Source organism: Leucoraja erinacea, chromosome 6 (assembly GCF_028641065.1).
Source record: "Leucoraja erinacea ecotype New England chromosome 6, Leri_hhj_1, whole genome shotgun sequence".
NCBI lineage: Eukaryota > Metazoa > Chordata > Chondrichthyes > Rajiformes > Rajidae > Leucoraja > Leucoraja erinaceus.
The window spans coordinates 87,818,977-87,838,562 of record NC_073382.1 but is presented as its reverse complement, the minus strand read 5'-3'; the positions used below and the strand labels follow the sequence as shown (position 1 = coordinate 87,838,562).

Here is a 19,586-nt window from a genome sequence, read left to right as displayed (position 1 = left end):
TGTGGTATCTCAGCTGCACGGAGGCGGAGAGGAGAGCTCTTCAGCGCGTCGTCCACAGAGCGCAGAGGATCATTGGGACACAGCTACCAACCTTGGAGGGCATCTACCACACACGGTGCCTCAGGAAGGCCGTCAGCATCCATAAAGACTCCTCACACCCTTGTAATGGACTGTTCGAACTACTTCCCTCCGGCAGACGTTACAAGGCCTTCTACGCCCGAACCTCCAGACTCAGGAACAGCTTCATCCCCAGAGCTATAGCGGCTCTGAACCGGCCCTGCTGAGTCCCCCCACCCCACATGAACTGTCTCCCTCGGATGGTCACGACACACAGACACATCTGCACTTTAGTCTGTTTGAACTGTTTTGACTATTTTACAATCCATATTCTCGGGGAATCTAAATTGTATTAGTTATTTAAGTTATGACATCGGTTGGAAGCTGCATACCAAATCTCGTTGCACTTATGTGCAATGACAATAAAATATATTATTATTATTATTATTAAGGATGGTTCAGTTGCCTGATAACAGCTGTGAAGAAACTGTCCCTGAATCTGGAGGTGTGCTTTTTCACACTTTGGTACCTTTTGCTCGAAAGGGCAAAGTTGTGCAGGAAGGAACCACAGATGCTGATTTACACTGAAGACAGACACAAAATGCTGGAGTAACTCAGCGGGACAGGCAGCATCTCTGGAGAGAAGGAATGGGTGTGACGTTTCGGGACCCTTCTTTGGGCTGAAGTAGCTGTGTATGGAAGGAACTGCAGATACTGGTTTATAGACAATAGACAATAGACAACAGGTGCAGGAGTAGGCCATTCGGCCCTATGAGCCAGCACCGCCATTCAATGTGATCATGGCTGATCATCCCCAATCAGTACCCCGTTCCTGCCTTCTCCCCATATCCCCTGACTCCACTATCTTTAAGAGTCCCATCTAGCTCTCTCTTGAAAGTATCCAGAGAACCTGCCTCCACCGCCCTCACCGAGGCAGAAAATTCCACAGACTCACCACTCTCTGTGAGAAGAAGTGTTTCCACGTCTCCGTTCTAAATGGCTTATCCCTTATTCTTAAACTGTGGCCCCTGGTTCTGGACTCCCCCAACATACGGAAAATGTTTCCTGCCTCTACTGTGTCCAAAGCCTTAATAATTGTATATGTTTCAATGAGATTTCCTCTCATCCTTCTACACTCCAGAGTGCACAAGCCCAGCCGCTCCACTCTCTCAGCATATGACAGTCCCGCCATCCCGGGAATTAACCTTGTAAACCTACGCTGCACTCCCTCAATAGCACTGAAGATAAGACGCAAACGCTGACACTGCGGGCCGAAGATCCTGTTCCTGTGCTGTTCGGATCTATGTCGCAAGTGTGAAGCCTTTTGCATCATTTCATGTTAGAATGACGAGCAGGATGAATGATTTTTAAAGCTTATATAAGCTTGGGTGGGTCAACAACATGCACACTCACAAGGCCAGTGTTTGAATTGACCACAGGAGTCATTGGAGATCCCATTTTAGCATCCAGCTGTTGAAGATAGATACAAATTGCTGGAGTAACTCAGCGGGACAGGCAGCACCTCTGGAGAGAAGGAAGAGGCGACGTTTTGGGTCGAGACCCTTCTTCAGACTGAGATTCAGCAGAAAGGGAAACGAGGGATATAGACCAGGGATGGGCTAACTTGTTCTACATTGGGACCGGGACACATGTCTGTGAGCGGGATGGCGGGCCACAACTATCACATGTACACATGGATTACTCCCCCTTCGAAGACGCAGCTCATACTCACTCGTCCCCAGGCCTCTTGACAATCCCGATCCCGACCAAAGATCAGAGAGCGGATCTTTGATTCCGACAGACAATAGACAATAGACAATAGGTGCAGGAGTAGGCCATTCGGCCCTTCGAGCCAGCACCACCATTCAATGTGATCATGGCTGATCATCCACAATCAGTACCCCGTTCCTGCCTTCTGTGAGAAGAAGTGTTTCCACGTCTCCGTTCTAAATGGCTTATCCCTTATTCTTAAACTGTGGCCCCTGGTTCAAATTGCTGGACTCCCCCAGCACATCGGGAACATGTTGGGCCGTGGGACAATTGCCATCGCCAGCCGGGGGCTTTGACTTTGACTCTGACATCGGGGGGGTGGGGGGGGGGGGGGGGGGAAACTATCAGTGCAGTGGAGAGATAAGTTTATTTGGCCTTCCATCACAGCGATGTGATGGATGTTTATGTAAATTATGTTGTGTCTTGGGTCTATTTGTTTGTAATGTATGGCTGCAGAAACGGCATTTCGTTTGGACCTCAAGGGGTCCAAATGACAATTAAATGTATCTTGTATCTTGTATCTTCTCCCCTGACTCTACTATTTTTAAGAGCCCTATCTAGCTCTCCCTTGAAAGCATCCAGAGAACCGGCCTCCACCGCCCTCTGAGGCAGAGAATTCCACAGTGAAGCCCAGACACAGAAGGTGCGAGCGGGGCCGTGCTGGTGGCTTTGCGCAGGATACGGTACAGCCAGAGCTCGGCGCTCAGGCCCGCTCGACGGCTCCGCCATTGCGGCTGCCGGCGCAGGCCTCCTTGCGTCCTTGTGTCACCACGCCTGCACGACGCTGCCTCGGGAGGTACTGGAGATGATGGAAGTCGGCGAGCGGATCATTACGGGGAAAAAAAACAACAACAAAAAAACACGCTTGCGGGCCGGATATCTCGGGTTACGGGCCACATTCGGCCCGGGGGCCTTAGGCTGCCGACCCCCTGATATACACGGTGATGTAGAGAGATACAGAACAAAAGAATGAATGAATGAACAAGCTTATAGAAACTTACAAAATTCTTAAGGGGTTGGACAGGCTAGATGCAGGAAGATTGTTCCCGATGTTGGGGAAGTCCAGGACAAGGGGTCACAGTTTAAGGATAAGGGGGAAATCTTTTAGGACCGAGATGAGAAAATCATTTTTTACACAGAGAGTGGTGAATCTGTGGAATTCTCTGCCACAGAAGGTAGTTGAGGCCACAGTTCATTGGCTATATTTAAGAGGGAGTTAGATGTGGCCCTTGTGGCTAAAGGGATCGGGGGGGGGTATGGAGAGAAGGCAGGTACGGGATACCGAGTTGGATGATCAGCCATGATCATATTGAATGGCGGTGCAGGCTCGAAGGGCCGAGTGGCCTACTCCTGCACCTATTTTCTATGTTTATAGGCCAAGTATGTTCACATACAAGGAATTTGCCTTGGTGCTCCACTCGCAAGTATCACGACATACAGTAAAAAAAAAATTAAGAATAAAACATAAAACATTAATAATAAAACATTAATGATAAAACATGTGAATGAAATAAAATACCAGAGGAAATGGAGGCTACAGACTTTTATTTATTCAGTAGAGATACTACTTGTGGAATGAAAGATATACAAAAAGTATATCTAAAGGGGGGGGGGGAGGTTGGTGTCCAAGGGTTACTTAATGTTAGAGAAATCCAAGTCATTCCACTGGGTTGTAGGCTGCTGAAGCGAAATATGAGATGCTGTTATAAGGTCATAAGTGATAGGAGTAGAATTAGGCCATTCGGCCCATGAAGCCTACTCCGTCATTCAATCATGGCTGATCAAACTCTCCCTCCTAACCCCATTCTCCTGCTTTCTCCCCATAACCCCCGACACCCGTACTAATCAAAAATCTATAGATCTCTGCCTTACAAATATCCACTGACTTGGCCTCCACAGCCATCTGTGGCAAAGAATTCCATAGATTCACCACCCTCTGACTAAAGAAACTTCTCCTCATCTCCTTCCTAAAAGAACGTCCTTTAATTCTGAGGCTGTGACCTCTAGGCCGAGACTCCCCCGCTAGTGGAAACATTGTTGGCCAGTGTGGGCAAGTCGGGCCGAAGGGCCTGTTTCCACTCTGTATCACCCCAATACTTTAAATGCTGGAGTAACTCAGCATGTCAGGCAACAACTCTGTTCCTCCAATTTGCGTTTGGCCTGGCTCCGACAAGGTCAGGAGGCCCAGGACAGAAGGGTCAGCGTAGGAATGGGAAGGGGGAATCAAAGTGTTTGGCAACTGGGAGATCAGGTAAGTCCAGGCGGTCTGATCGAAGGTGTTCAGCAAGCCGATCAGTTTAAACCAGCATCTGCAGTTCCTGCCTCCAGAGGCATTGTAGTGAGTTTGTGCAGAACAAAATGGTTAGGGTCATGTCACTCCACCTTCTATTACAGGGGCCGGCAACCTCTGGCCCCCGGGCCAAATACGGCCCGTAACCCAAAATCGTCCTTAAAATCATTTGAGAATAAGGAGTAAGCCATTTAGAACGGAGACGAGGAAACACTTTTTCACACAGAGAGTTGTGAGTCTGTGGCATTCTCTGCCTCAGAGGGCGGTGGAGGCCGGTTCTCTGGATGCTTTCAAGAGAGAGCTAGATAGGGCTCTTAAAGATAGGGGATATGGGGAGAAGGCAGGAAAGGGGTACTGATTGGGAATGATCAGCCATGATCACTTTGAATGGGGGTGCTGGCTCGAAGGGCTGAATGGCCTATTGTCAATCCGGCACGCAGGCCGATTTCCCCCCTCCCACCCCATAATCAACCGGCCCGCCGAGCGCCACCGAGCTCTGTCTGTACCGCAGCCGGTACCGTGGCACGGCCGCCCTCCCGCGCATCTTCTGTGAACACGCTCAAGAAAGATCTGCAGATGCTGGAAAAATCGAAGGTCAACAAAAATGTTGGAGAAACTCAGCGGGTGAGACATGCGAGGATTGCACGAGGCTGCCTCACCCGCTGAGTTTCTCCGGCATCTTGTGTCGACCTTCGTGAACACGCGATTTGACGCCTGCCATCCGGGGCGGGATCCGTGTGTACACGGGATAGATGTGGCCCGCCATCTGCTCACAGACATGCGTCCCGGCCCCGATGCAGAACAAGGTTGCCCACCCCTGCATTATTGCATCAGATGTCACAGGGAATTAATCCAATATTGTCTTCCCCAAACACTGGAGGTTAGATGAAGTAGTATTACTACCGGCAGTCTTCACATAACACCAGTGGACATGGGCTTAAGGTGACGGGGAAAAGATTTGATAGGACCCGGAGGCAGAGCTTTTTCACACGGGGTGCATGGAACGAGCTGCCAGAGGAGGTAGTTGAGGCTGGGACTATCCCAATGTTTAAGAAACAGTTGGACAGGTACCTGTACAAGGATAGGACAGGTTTGCAGGGATATGGGCCAAGCGCAGGCAGATGGGACTAGTGTAGCTGGGACATGTTGGCCAGTGTGGGCAAATTGGGCCAAAGGGCCTGTTTCCACACTGTATCACTAAGATTCCAAATGGGGCAGTCCCACTTAGGCAATTGTTTGGGCGACTACAGACGACTGCCGCAGAATTTTTCAACATGTTGAAAATATTTCTGCGACAATGGCGACAATTTTTGCTGTCGTAGGTGAATTCCATTCAAACTAGTCGCCTAAAGAGTCGCCTAAGTGGGACAGGCCCATTACTATACACTTAGAAAATAGTACCATTACAGCAAAGGAAACTGCTGAGGAACAAGAGGACACAGAGTGCTGGAGTAACTCAGCGGGTCAGGCAGCATCTGTGGAGAACATGGATAGGTGACGTTTCACAGAGTGCTGGAGTAACTCAGCGGGTCAGGCAGCATCTGTGGAGAACATGGATAGATGATGTTTTGTGTAAGGACCCTCTATTATTCGAGGTTATTCCTCTCCTTGAGAATTTGATCCAGCAATCTTTTATTCACCAGGTCTGCAAGTCTAGGTATCAACGGTGGCACAGCGGTAGAGCTGCTGCCTCACAGCACCAAAGACCCAGTCTTGATCATGACCACGGATGCTGTCTGTGTGGAGTTTGTACGTTCTCCCCGTGACCGCGTGGATTTCCTCCAGATGCTTTGATTTCCACCCACGATGGTTCAGGTCAGTATCAAACCAACACATCTCCTTCGAACTTTGCCCCTCTCACCCAAAACCTATGCCCTCTAGTCTTTGACATCACCACCCTGGGAAAGAGCAGTCTGTCCACCCTCTCAATGCTTCTCATATTTTCCATTCACCCATCACCATCGCAAGGACCAGTCTCACCCCGGTCACTCCCTCCTCTCCCCTCTCCCATCAGGCAACAGGTACAGAAGTGTGAAAACAAACACACACCTCCAGATTTAGGGTAGGCAAAAATTCTGGAGAAACTCAGCGGGGAAGGCAGCATCTATGGAGTGAAGGAATAGGTGAGGTTTCGGGTCGAGACCCTTCTTCAGACTGATGTGGGGGTGGGGAGAGGAAAGGAAGAGGTAGAGACAGTGGGCTTTGTGGGAGAGTTGGGAAGGGGAGGGGAGGGAGGGAGAAAGCAAGGACTACCTGAAATTGGAGAATGTTCACACCGCTGGGGTGTAAACTACCCAAGTGAAATATGAGGTGCTGCTCCTCCAATGCTCCAGATTCAGATTCAAGGGCAGTTTCTTCCCAGTTGCTATCCGGCAACAGAATCATCCCCTCACGAACTAGAGAGCGGTCCTGAACTACTATCTACCTCATTGGTGACCCTCGGACTATCTTTGATCAGACTTTACTGGCTTTACCTTGCACTAAACATTGTTCCCTTATGTGCAATTTTGGTCGCCTAATTATCGGAAGGATGTCAACAAAATAGAGAGAGTACAGAGGAGATTTACTAGAATGATGCCTGGGTTTCAGCAACTAAGTTACAGAGAAAGGTTGAATAAGTTAGGGCTTTATTCTCTGGAGCGCAGAAGGTTAAGGGGGGGGCTTGATAGAGATCTTTAAAATGATGAGAGGGATAGACAGAGTTGACGTGGATAAGCTTTTCCCACTGAGAGTAGGGAAGATTCAAACAAGGGGTCATGACTTGAGAATTAAGGGACAGAAGTTTAGGGGTAACATGAGGGGGAACTTCTTTACTCAAGAGAGTGGTGGCTGTGTGGAATGAGCTTCCAGTGAAGGTGGTGGAGGCAGGTTCGTTTTTATCATTTAAAAATAAATTGGATAGTTATATGGACGGGAAAGGAATGGAGGGTTATGGTCTGAGTGCAGGTAGATGGGACTAGGGGAGAGTACATGTTCGGCACGGACTAGAAGGGTCAAGATGGCCTGTTTCCGTGCTGTAATTGTTATATGGTTATATGGTTATATGTATCTAAACACTGTAACGGTGCGATTGTAATCATGTATTTTATTCTGACTCAGAATTAAAGGACATTCATTTAGGAAGGAGATGGGGAGACATTTTTTTTTTATTTATTTTTTTTTATATAGTCAGATGGTGGCGAATGGGGAATTCTTTGCCGCAGACGGCTGTGGAGGCCAAGTCAGTGCATATTTTTAAGGCAGAGATAGACAGATTCTTGATTAGCCAGATGTCAGTGGTTATGGGGAGAAGGCAGGGAGAATGGGGTTAGGAGGGAGAGTTAGACCAGCCATGATTGAATGGCAGAGTAGACTTGATGGGCCGAATGGCCTAATTCTACTCCCATCTCTTATTACAACTGGGAAGAAACTGATCCCGATTCTGGAGGTGTGTGTGCGCGTTTTCACACTTCTGTATCTCTTGGCCCGACGGGAGAGGGGGGAAGAGGGAGTGGCCGGGGGTGAGACTAGTCCTTTGGTGATGCTGCTGGCCTTGCCGAGGCAGCGTGAGGTGTAGATGGAGTCAATGGAAGGGAGGTTGGTTTGTGCGATGGTCTGGGCTGCGTCCACAATTTGCTGCAATCTCCTGCGGGTCTTGGATGGAGTTGTTCCCAAACCGTGCTGTGATGCATCCCGATAACATGCTTCCTATGGTAAATTGCCTGCTGGATCAAATGGCAAAGCAAAGCCTCTATAGTATGTTGGCTAAGTGATGGAATCAGAGAGGAAAAGTGGGAAGCATGGGCGAGAAGGAAGAATAGCAGGAGAATTAGGATTGGAGTACGAGCTAGCATGGACACAATGGGCCAAAGGGCCTCCTCCTGTGTTTATGCATGAGGACCCTGGGGTGAAAAGGCAGACAAAAATGCTGGAGAAACTCAGCGGGTGAGGCAGCATCTATGGAGCGAAGGATTAGGTGACGTTTCAGGTCGGGACCCTTCATCAGACTGATGTGGGGGGGGCGGGAAGAAGAAAGGAAGAGGCGGAGACAGTGGGAGAGCTGGGAAGGGGAGGGGAAGGAGGGAGAAAGCAGGGACTACCTGAAATTGGAGGTCAATGTTCATACCGCTGGGGTGTAAACTACCCAAGCGGAATATGAGGTGCTGCTCCTCCAATTTGCGGTGGGACTCTCTCTGGCCATGGAGGAGGCCCAGGAAAAAGAATCATGTTTTACATGTAGCTCCATATTTTAATGCTTCTAGTGTGTGTGGAGAGGTGGAATTATTAACTTGCACTGGAAGGGGGTCAGGTTCAGTGACACAGATTACAACAAGTTAGCAGATTTTTATTTCACGGGATCAAACTGTTGCCAAGGGAACCGCGACTGGGGATTGGATTGGAAAGCACAGCACAGAACTAGGCCGTTCCACTGGGAGGCCTGGATAGAGTGCGGATGTGGAGAGGATGTTTCCACCAGTGGGAGAGTCTCGGACCAGAGGGCCGCAGCCTCGGAATTAAGGAATAACAGTGAATAATGTGATGAGGAGGAATTTCTTTAGTCAGAGGGTGGTGAATCTGTGGAATTCATCGCCACGGAGGGCTGTGGAGGCCAAGTCAGTGGATATTTCTAAGGCAGAGATGGATAGGTTCTTGATTAGTACGGGTGTCTGAGGTTATGGGAAGAAGGCAGGATAATGGGCTTAGGAGGGAGAGTTTGACCAGCTAGATGCAGGAAAAAATGTTCCCAATGTTGGGTGAGTCCAGAACCAGGGGCCACAGTCTTAGAATAAAGGGGGTCATTTAAGACTGAGGTGAGAAAAAATCTTTTTCACCCAGAGAGTTGTGAATTTGTGGAATTCCCTGCCAAATGAACAGAGGGCAGTGGAGGCCAAATCACTGGATGGATTTAAGAGAGAGCCTTAGATAGAGCTCTAGGGGCTAGTGGAGTCGAGGGATATAGGGAGAAGGCAGGCACGGGTTATTGATAGGGGACGATCAGCCATGATCACAATGAATGGTGGTGCAGGCTCGAAGGGCTGAATGGCCTCCTCCTGTACCTATTTTCTATGTTTCTATGTACAGACAGCACCCGTGGTCAGGATCGAATCTGGGTCTCTGGCGCTGTGAGGCAGCATCTCTACCGGTGCACCACTGCTATGCTGCAATGCTGAGAACTATATTCTGTGCTGGAGGAACAGCACCTCATATTTCACTTGGGTAGTTTACACCCCAGCGGTATGAACATCGACCTCCAATTTCAAGTAGTTCCTGCTTTCTCCTCCCCTTCCCAGTTCTCCCTCAGCCCACTGTCTCCAGTCTGAAGAAGAGTCTCGAAGCAAAACATCGCCTATTTCCTTCGCTCCATAGATGCTGCCTCACCCGCTGAGTTTCTCCAGCATTTTTGTCTCCGATTTTCCAGCATCTGCAGTTCCTTCGTAACTATTTCACGCTCTGTATTGCCCTCTCTTAGCGCTACCTGCTGTGCTCGAGTTTGGCTTGTTTGTAACTAATATCTGATTTATTAATACTATCAGATTAGATTGAAAAGCATGCAAACAAAAGCTTTCCACTTTATCTCAGGCACACACGATGACAGTAAACAACTATATCACTCACACCCAGCATGTGGTTCAAAGATTGATGCATTCTCTGAGCCCCTCCAAAGCTCCTCACCTTAAACATGTAGCCAATGGTGACAGACAGCACGAGTTACAGACAGAGTCATTCAGCGTGGACCTTCGGCCCAACTTGCCCACACCGGCTAATATGCCCCATCTACACTACTCCCACCTGCCTGCGCTTGGTCCATATCCCTCCAAACCTGTCCTATCCATGTACCTGTCCAAATGTTTCTTAAACGGCTTACCATTCAGAACGGAGATGAGGAAACACTTTTTCCTCACAGAGAGTTGTGAGTCTGCGCAATTCTCTGCCTCAGGTGGAGGCCGGTTCTCTGGATGCTTTCAAGAGGGCTAGATAGGGCTCTTAAAGATAGCGGAGTCAGGGGATATGGGGAGAAGGCAGGAACGGGGTACTGATTGGGGGTGATCAGCCATGATCACATTGAATGGCGGTGCTGGCTCAAAGGGCCGAATGGCCTATCCCTGCACCTATTGTCTATTGCTCTGCTCTAAAATCTTTGGTCCTTGCTTTCTCCTTCCTTCCCCTCCTCTTCCCAGCTCTCGCACAAGCCTATTGACTTCTTCCTTTCTTTTTCCCACACCCCCCCCCACATCAGCCTGTAGAAGGGTTCTGACCCAAAACGTCGCCTATTCCTTCTGTCCATAGATGCTGCCTCACCCGCTGAGTTTCTCCAGCACTTTTGTCTACCTTCCTTATATTTGTGTCACCCGCTCCTCCTATGTAAAGTTAATTCCTGTTTCAATGCTGGATCTCTAAATGGAGCAGAGTTTTTAAACACAACGCCACACTAACCACATATGAACTACTAGCTGTCAATAGGCAATAGGTGCAGGAATAGGCCATTCGGCCCTTCGAGCCAGCACCGCCATTCATTGTGATCATGGCTGATCATCCCCAATCAGTACCCCGTTCCTGCCTTCTCCCCATATCCCCTGACTCCGCTATATTTAAGAGCCCTATCTAGCTCTCTCTTGAAAGCATCCAGAGAAACTTAGAAACATAGAAAATAGGTGCAGGAGTAGACCATTCGGCCCTTCGAGCCAGCACCGCCATTCATTGTGATCATGGCTGATCGTCCACAATCAATAACCCGTGCCTGCCTTCTCCCCATATCCTTTGATTCCTTAACCCCTAGAGTGCTATCTAACTCTCTCTTAAATCCATCCAGTGACTTGGCCTCCACTGCCCTCTGTGGCAGGGAATTCCATAAATTCACAACTCGCTGGGTGAAAAAGTTTTTTCTCACCTCAGTCTTAAATGACCTCCCCTTTATTCTAAGACTGTGTGGCCCCTGGTTCTGGACTCGCCCAACATTGGGAACATTTTTCCTGCATCCAGCTTGTCCAGTCCTTTTATAATTTTATAAGTTTCCATAAGATCTCCCCTCATCCTTCTAAACTCCAGTGAATACAAGCCTAGTCTTTTCAATCTTTCCTCATATGACAGTCCCGCCATCCCAGGGATCAATCTCGTGAACCTACGCTGCACTGCCTCAATCACAAGGATGTCCTTCTCAAATTAGGAGACTAAAACTGTACACAATACTCTGAATTCTCCAGCCTCCACCGCCCTCTGAGGCAGAGAATTCCTCAGACTCACAACTCTCTGCATGAAAAAGTGTTTCCTCATCTCCCTTCTAAATGGCTTACCCCTTACTCTTAAACTGTGTGGCCCCTGGTTCTGGACTCCCCCAACATCGGGAACGCCTCTAGCGTGTCCAAACCCTTAATAATCTTATACATTGCATTAAGAACCCCTCTCTCATCCTTCTAAACTCCAGAGTGTACAGTACAAAGATAAGGAAGGGTACGGTGTGAAAATGAGACATCAAAGAGGGTGAGAAACAAGGATAATGTAGAATAGAATAATGTTAGCCATGAGAAGGTGACGCCGAAGCAGACACAAATAAAATGTAATCAGGAGGCCAGTCAGACTGGTCGGGGAACTGGGAAGGGGGAGGGATGGATACAAGTGTTTTTGATTGAACTAAGGACTAAGGACTTTGAAACAATATTGGGGTTATTAATTTATGATATTTTGTTTATTATACTTTATCTCTGTGACTAGATGCTGCTGCCAGAATTTTATTATTTCATCGCCAGTTTACCCGACAATTAGACCAATGCTGCCTCGCCACCGGCCTGTCTTCATCTTTTCCTTCTATAGTTCAGTTTATTAGGTTAGACTTGCAGCACGGAAACAGGCCCTTCGGCTCACCGGGTCCGCGCCGACCAGCGATCCCCGCGCACTAATGCTACCCGACACGCACCGGGGACAAGTTTTACATTCACCAAACCAATTAGCCGACAAACCTGCACGTCTTTGGAGTGCGAGAGGAAACTGAAGATCTCCAGACAAAAAACACGCAGGTCGCAGGGAGAGCATGCAAACTCCGCACAGACAGCAGCCATGGTCGGGGTTGAACCCTGGTCTCCGGCGCTGCATTTGCTGTAAGGCAGCAACTCTACCACTGCGCCACCGTGACCACCCAAATATGTGTTTTTAGTTTGTTGTCGACAATAGACAATAGGTGCAGGAGTAGGCCATTCGGCCCTTCGAGCCAGCACCGCCATTCAATGTGATCACGGCTGATCATCCCCAATCAGTACCCCGTTCCTGCCTTCTCCCCATATCCCCTGACTCCGCTACCTTTAAGAGCCCTATCTAGCTCTCTCTTGAAAGTATCCAGGGAACCGGCCTCCACCGCCCTCCTAGGCAGAGAATTCCACAGACTCACGACTCCCTGTGTGAAAAAGTGTTTCCTCGTCTCCGTTCTAAATGGCTTACCCCTTATTCTTAAAGTGTGGCCCCTGGTTCTGGACTCCCCCAACATCGGGAACACATTTCCTGCATGTTCCTCCATTTCTAGAACATTCAATCCTGAACGCGGGTGCGGTCTGCGTGGAGTTTGCATGTTCTCCCTCAGACTGCATGGGTGTTCCAGCCACATCCCACAGGCGTGCAGGTTTTGTAGGTTAATTGGCCCTCTGTAAAATTGCCTCGAATGTGTAGTCAGTGGGTCGACATAGAAGTAACGTTGACAGGTAATTGATAGTCAACATGGACTCTGTGGACTCCAAGTTGCATCTAAACTCAAGCCAAACTCAAGTGATAATAGCTAGAGTAAACTCACTCTGAAAGTACACATGCAGGTACAGCAGGCAGTGAAGAAAGCAAATGGCATGTTGGCCTTCACAGCGAGAGGATTTGAGTTTAAGTGCAAGGAGGTCCTACTGCAGTTGTACAGGGCTGAACCAGGAGTATTACATGCAGTTTTGGTCTCCTAATTTGAGGAAAGACGTTCTTGCTATTGAGGGAGTGCAGCGTAGGTTCGCCAGGTTAATTTCCGGGATGGCGGGACTGACATATGATGCAAGAATGGATCAACTGGGCTCATATTCACTGGAATTTAGACGGATCTTATAGAAACATAAAATTCTTAAGGGATTGGACAAGCTAGAAGCAGGAAAAAATGTTCCTAATGTTGGGAGAGACCAGAACCAGAGGTCACACAGTTTAAGAATAAGGGGTAGGCCATTTAGGACTGAGATGAGGAAAAATCTTTTCACCCAGAGAGTTGTGAATCTGTCGAATTCTCTGCCACAGAAGGCAGTGGAGGCCGATTCACATGATGTTTTCAAGAGAGAGTTAGATAGAGCTCTTAGGGCTAACGGAATCAAGGGATATGGGGAGAAAGCAAGAACGGGGTACTGATTTTAGACGATCAGCCATTATCATATTGAATGGCGGTGCTGGCTCGAAGGGGCCGATTCCTGCAGCTATTTTCTAAGTCTCTATGTTTCACAGTTATTAAGCCCAGGTTTAGGCTATTACAGCCATATGTACCTGAGATATAGTACAAAGCTTTATTCTGCAGGCTATCCAAGCAGATCAGATAATACTACACATAAACACAATAAAGCAAACTCAAGTGCCATAGGTAGAGCAAACGGGAAGATACAGAGTGCAAAATGAGGAAAGATTGAAAAGACTAGGCTTGTATTCACTGGAGTTTAGAAGGATGAGGTGGATCTTATGGAAACATATAAAATTATAAAAGGACTGGACAGATGCAGGAAAAATGTTCCCAATGTTGGGCGAGTCCAGAACCAGGGGCCACACAGTCTAAGAATAAATAGGAGGCCATTTAGGACTTTGGTGAGAAAATACTTTTTCACCCAGAGAGTTGTGAATTTGTGGAATTCCCTGCCACAGAGGGCAGTGGAGGCCAAATCACTGGATGGATTTAAGAGAGAGTTAGATAGAGCTCTAGGTGCTGGTGGAGTCAAGGGACATGGGGAGAAGGCAGGCACGGGTTATTGACAGGGGACGATCAGCCATGATCACAATGAATGGCGGTGCTGGCTCGAAGGGCCGAATGGCCTCCTCCTGCACCTATTTTCGATGTTTCTAATATGGTGTACAGTAGAGAGCATACTGACTGGTTGCATCGTGCCCTTGTTCGGTAACTTGGACGTCCAGGAACGGAAAAGAATGCAATAAGTTGTGACCACTGCCCAGTCCATCACAGCCTCTGACCTCCCCACCGTCGAAGGGATCTATCGAAGTCGCTGCCTCAAAAAGGCTGCAAGCATCGTCAGAGACCCACACCATCCTGGCCACACACTCACGTCACCACTGCCATCGGAAATAAGGTACAGGAGCCTGAAAACTGTAATGTCCAGGTTCAGGAACAGCTGCTTCCCCACAGCCATCAGGTTATGAAACACGACAACAAATAAGCTCTGAACTACAACAGTCTATTATTATTATTGCACTATTTTTGTTTATTTATTGAGTATGTGTGTATGTGTATATGTGTGTATGTGCAGTTCCAAACTACTATTTACATCATTGGAGACCATCGGACTACCTTTGATTGGACACTGCGAATGGCTCGATTGTAATCATGTACTGTCTTTCTGCTGACTGGTTAGTGATATATAAAGGCGTTTCACTGTACCTCAGTACACGTGGCAATAATCTAAACTGAACAGAAACCTCGATCGCCAAAGCCAGATGCAAACTTTGTGCTAGAGTCAATTGCACCAAGAAAATAAAAATAAGTTCATAAGTTGTAGGGTTAGAATTAGGCCATTCGGCCCATCACGCCTGTGGAATTCTCTGCCTCAAGAGGGCCATGGAGGCTGGTTCTCTGGATGCTTTCAAGAGAGAGCTAGATGGGGTTCTTAAAAATAGCAGAGTCAGGGGATATGGGGAGAGGGCAGGAACGGGGTACTGATTGGGGATGATCAGCCATGATCACATTGAATGGCAGTGCTGGCTCAAAGGGCCGATTGGCCTATTCCTGCACCTATTGTCTGTTGTCTATTGTCTACTTCAATTATGGCTGATCTATATTCTGTTTCTCAGACATAGAAAATAGGTGCAGGGAGTAGGCCATTCGGTCCTTCGAACCAACACCACCATTCAATACGATCATAGCTGATCATCCCCAATCAGTACCCCGTTCCTGCCTTCTCCCCTTACCACTTGATTCCGTTAGCCCCAAGAGCTTTATCCAATCCCATAAGAATTTTATATGTTTCAATAAGATACCCTCTCATCCTTCTAAATTCCAGTTCTTCCATCCTTCTGAAGGGCGTTGAACCTGACGTGATGTAGGAGCACTTTTCCTCTCTCAACCCCATTCTCCTGCCTTCACCTCACCACCCCCGACACCCTTTACCAACCAGAAATCACACGCACAGTCCATTAAAACTGTCGTTACAGATTTATCCGAACTGTTAAGTAAGTAGGTTTGCTGGCCAAGTATTCACATACAAGGAATTTGCCTTGGTGCTCTGCCCACAAGTAACAACATGTCATACAGTGACAGTTACAAATGACTCAAAAAACACTAAACATTAATAATAATAAAACATTAATGATAAAATTAATACCGATTTGTCTGAAGAAGGGTCTCGACCCGAAATGTCACCGATTCTTTCTCTCCATAGATGCTGCCTGACCCGCTGAGTTTCTCCAGCATTTGTGTCTACATACAGCATTTTTGTCCACATACAGATTTATCAGTATTTATACTGATAATAATGAGGTCTAGAAACGTTTGTATTGCCGGGGGAGCTTGCATTAACTGCTTCAAGACTGCGCTAGAGCTCTAGGGAGTGGGTGTTGGAGGGGGTGGCAAGGGGGTTTGAGTCTAACATCCATTGTACAAATGACTAACTTACCTCTCAGCACTCCAGAATGGGCTGCAATGATGGTCCTCATATCCTCCTGGCTATCCTTGGGATTTTTCTCTCCTCTAGAGCTACACACACACACTTTTTTCTTTTGTTTTTAAATCAGAGAAAGGTCGGGCGCCCAGTCGTTTGAATGTTGCAAATCGCATGTATGTGTGTATTTGCACCACTTAAAAGAGCAGAGGCTCCGCAGAGATCAGTGTGGACGGGACAAGCGCAGCTGGAGAGAGACAGACCAGACCTTTAATAGTCCGGGGATCTCATTCACACTGGAGGGGGGGGGGGGAGGGTGCTATTATTTCTAAACTCAGTCAAAAGCAGATAAACACAAAAGAACTGGAGTGACTTTCTCCAGATTTGCATTGTGTTTTTGAAGGTGCAGTGAATCGGAATTCCACCCCCCTCCCCCATCCTCTGCGACCGAGCTGGAGTGGCAAAAAAGCGGTTGCAAAAGTCACAAAAACTTTTTTCACAACTCCTAACTTTTTCTCCCCTGGGGCTGGAATGGCATGGTCCTAGCGCCCCGCCTTCCCCCTCTGCCTTTGGGAGCAGAGGCCACGTGGTGTAGGTGGCTGTGTCAAAGGTACATTGAACCATCTTCTCAAGTCCTGTGGACCTCAAGCAACAAGGGGTCAGAGAGTCAAGAGTCGTAGTCCTTGATCGCACTCCTTGCACTGAACGTTATTCCCTGATCAAGTCAAGTTTTATTGTCAAGTGCCCCAGATAGAAAGAATGAAATTCTTACTTGCTGCAGCACAATACAATATGGAATCATAGTATGATATGGAAAACTAGAGACAAAAAAAGTTCAGTGTGTGTATATATATATATATACATATATATATATATAAAGTTATAACTAGAGACAAAAAAAGTTCAGTGTGTGTATATATATATATACATATATATATATAAAGTTATATATATATATAAAGTTTTAAAATTTAATCCAGCATTTTGTGTCTGTCTTTGCTGTAAACTGGCATCTGCAGTTCCTTCCCACACACTCTGTGCAAGTGCATATTGTTTACATTTTGCATTTTGCAGTCTTTATAACAACAAAGGAGACACACATAGTCATAGAGTTATTGTCGAATAGAGGAGCTGCCAACAACGGACCATTGTGGGCTCCACCTTTCCCAAGACATCGATGCAGGCTCTGCTTTGTTCTGTACCTTCCCATACCTCCAGTGTCCTCCCTCCCTGACTCTTAGTCCGAAGAAGGGTCTCGACCCCCAAAAAAGTCACCTATTCCTTCTCTCCAGAGATTTGGTCTGGGAAAGACCAAAGTTCAGTCCACGAACACAAGAATTGTGGACGCAGCCCAGACCGTCGCACAAACCAACCTCCCTTCCACCGACTCCATCCACACCTCACCCTGCCTCGGCAAGGCCAGCAACATCATCAAGGACCAGTCACACCCCCGGCCACTCCCTCTTCTCCCCTCTCCCATCGGGCAAGAGGTACAGAAGTGTGAAAACACACGCACACCTCCAGATTCAGCGACAGTTTCTTCCCGGCCATTATCAGGAAATTGAACCATCCCACCACAACCAAGTCAAGAGTCAAGAGAGTTTATTGTCATGTGTACCAGATAGGGCAATGAAATTCTTGCTTGCTGCAGCACAACACAATATGTAAACATAATACAGAACAGGAGATAAAAGTTCAGTGTGTCGATAGACCATAGACCATATAAATACACACAATAAATAACCAGATAAAGTGCAATAGGCTGTTATGGTTCAGAGTTTTGTTCAAGTTGTGTTTGGCTGTGGGGAAGCAGCTATTTCTGAACCTGGTTGCTGCAGATTTCAAGCTCCTGTACCTTCTACCCGATGGCAATGGAGAGATGAGCGTGAGGCCATGATGGTGTGGGTCTTTGATGATGTTGGCAGCCTTTATGAGCGTGAGCAATGCTGAATTACTCCCTACCTCTTTGGAGCCCCTCGGAACCCTCGGACCATCTTTGATCAGATTCTACGGGACACATCTTGAACCAAACTTTATTCACATTATTCCCTTCATCATGTATCGTATACGCTGTGGGCGGCTGGATTGTAATCATGCATTGTCTTTCCGCTGACTGGTTAGCATGCAACAACAAGCTTCCCCCTGTACCGTGATACAGGTGACAATAAAATAGACTAAACTCAGACTAAACTCACCCGCTGATGGGCTGAATGGCCTGCTTTGCAGTGTGGAACAGAACTTAGACAATAGACAACTGACAATAGACAATCAGATTCAGATTCAGATTCAGATTCAATTCAGATTCAATTTTAATTGTCATTGTCAGTGTACAGTACAGAGACAACGAAATGCAATAGGTGCAGGAGTAGGCCATTTGCCCCTTCGAGCCAGCACCGCCATTCATTGCGATCATGGCTCATCATCCGCAATCAGTACCCCGTTCCTGCCTTCTCCCCTGACTCCGCTATCTTTAAGAGCCCTATCTAGCTCTCTCTTGAAAGTATCCAGAGAACCGGCCTCCACCGCCCCCTGAGGCAGAGAATTCCACAGACTTTGCCTCTTACCTCTCTGCCCCGCCGCTCCCCTCTCCATTCTGCGAGTGTTTCCTCAGCAAGGATGCTGCTACTGAACTTTGGCTGCGAGGCAAAGCATCCAGTGTGTCTGAGCCCAACCAGAAAATGTTGATTTCCATCCTTTCCCCCCTCATGACTCAGCTGTGGGCAGAGCACTGCTTCTCACATGCTCGGCTTGTTACAGTTCTTAATGCGGGCCATAATGTGGGGTGGTCACGGTGGCACAGCGGTAGAGTCGCCGCCTTGCAGCCAAGGCAGCGACGGAGACCCGGGTTCGATCCTGACCACGGGTGCTCACATGTGCGGAGTTTGTACGTTCTCTCCGTGACCTGCGTGAGGCTTTCTCCGGGATCCTCCCACACTCCAGGTTTGTAGGTTAAATGTAAATGTCTCTTGTGTGTGTGGAATAGTGTTAACGTGCGGGGCTCGCTGGTCGGCACGGACCCGGTGGGCCGAAGGGCCTGTTTCCGCGCCGTATCTCTAAACTAGACTAAACACTCACAGCAGCGCATAAAGGTAGACAAAAATGCTGGAGAAACTCAGCGGGTGAGGCAACATTTATGGAGCAAAGGAAAAGGCTTCGCTCCATAGATGCTGCCTCACCCGCTGAGTTGCTCCAGCATTTTTGTCTACGTTCGATTTTTCCAGCATCTGCAGTTCGTTCTTAGAAACATAGACATAGAAACATAGAAATTAGGTGCAGGAGTAGGCCATTCGGCCCTTCGAGCCTGCACTGCCATTCAATATGATCATGGCTGATCATCCAACTCAGTATCCCGTACCTGCCTTCTCTCCATACCCCCTGATCCCCTTAGCCACAAGGGCCACATCTAACTCCCTCTTAAATATAGCCAATGAACTGGCCTCAACTACCCTCTGTGGCAGAGAGTTCCAGAGATTCACCACTCTCTGTGTGAAAAAGTTCTTCTCATCTCGGTTTTAAAGGATTTCCCCTTTATCCTTAAGCTTTGACCCCTTGTCCTGGACTTCCCTAACATCGGGAACAACCTTCCTGCATCTAGCCTGTCCAACCCCTTAAGAATTTTGTGAGTTTCTATAAGATCCCCTCTCAATCTCCTAAATTCTAGAGAGTAT

General features: G+C 47.8%; 1 protein-coding gene across 1 annotated transcript in view; it reads right to left on the bottom strand.

The window, feature by feature from the left end:
* dgat2 (diacylglycerol O-acyltransferase 2) overlaps nucleotides 1-16,172 on the bottom strand; it is a 47,801-nt gene extending 31,629 nt beyond the window's left edge. Inside the window, exon 1 of the mRNA XM_055637556.1 lies at nucleotides 15,934-16,172. Coding sequence (XP_055493531.1) covers nucleotides 15,934-15,973 — 40 coding nt within the window. The 5' untranslated portion in view covers nucleotides 15,974-16,172. The remainder of the gene's footprint in view (nucleotides 1-15,933) is intronic.
* Nucleotides 16,173-19,586: the final 3,414 nt, after the last annotated feature.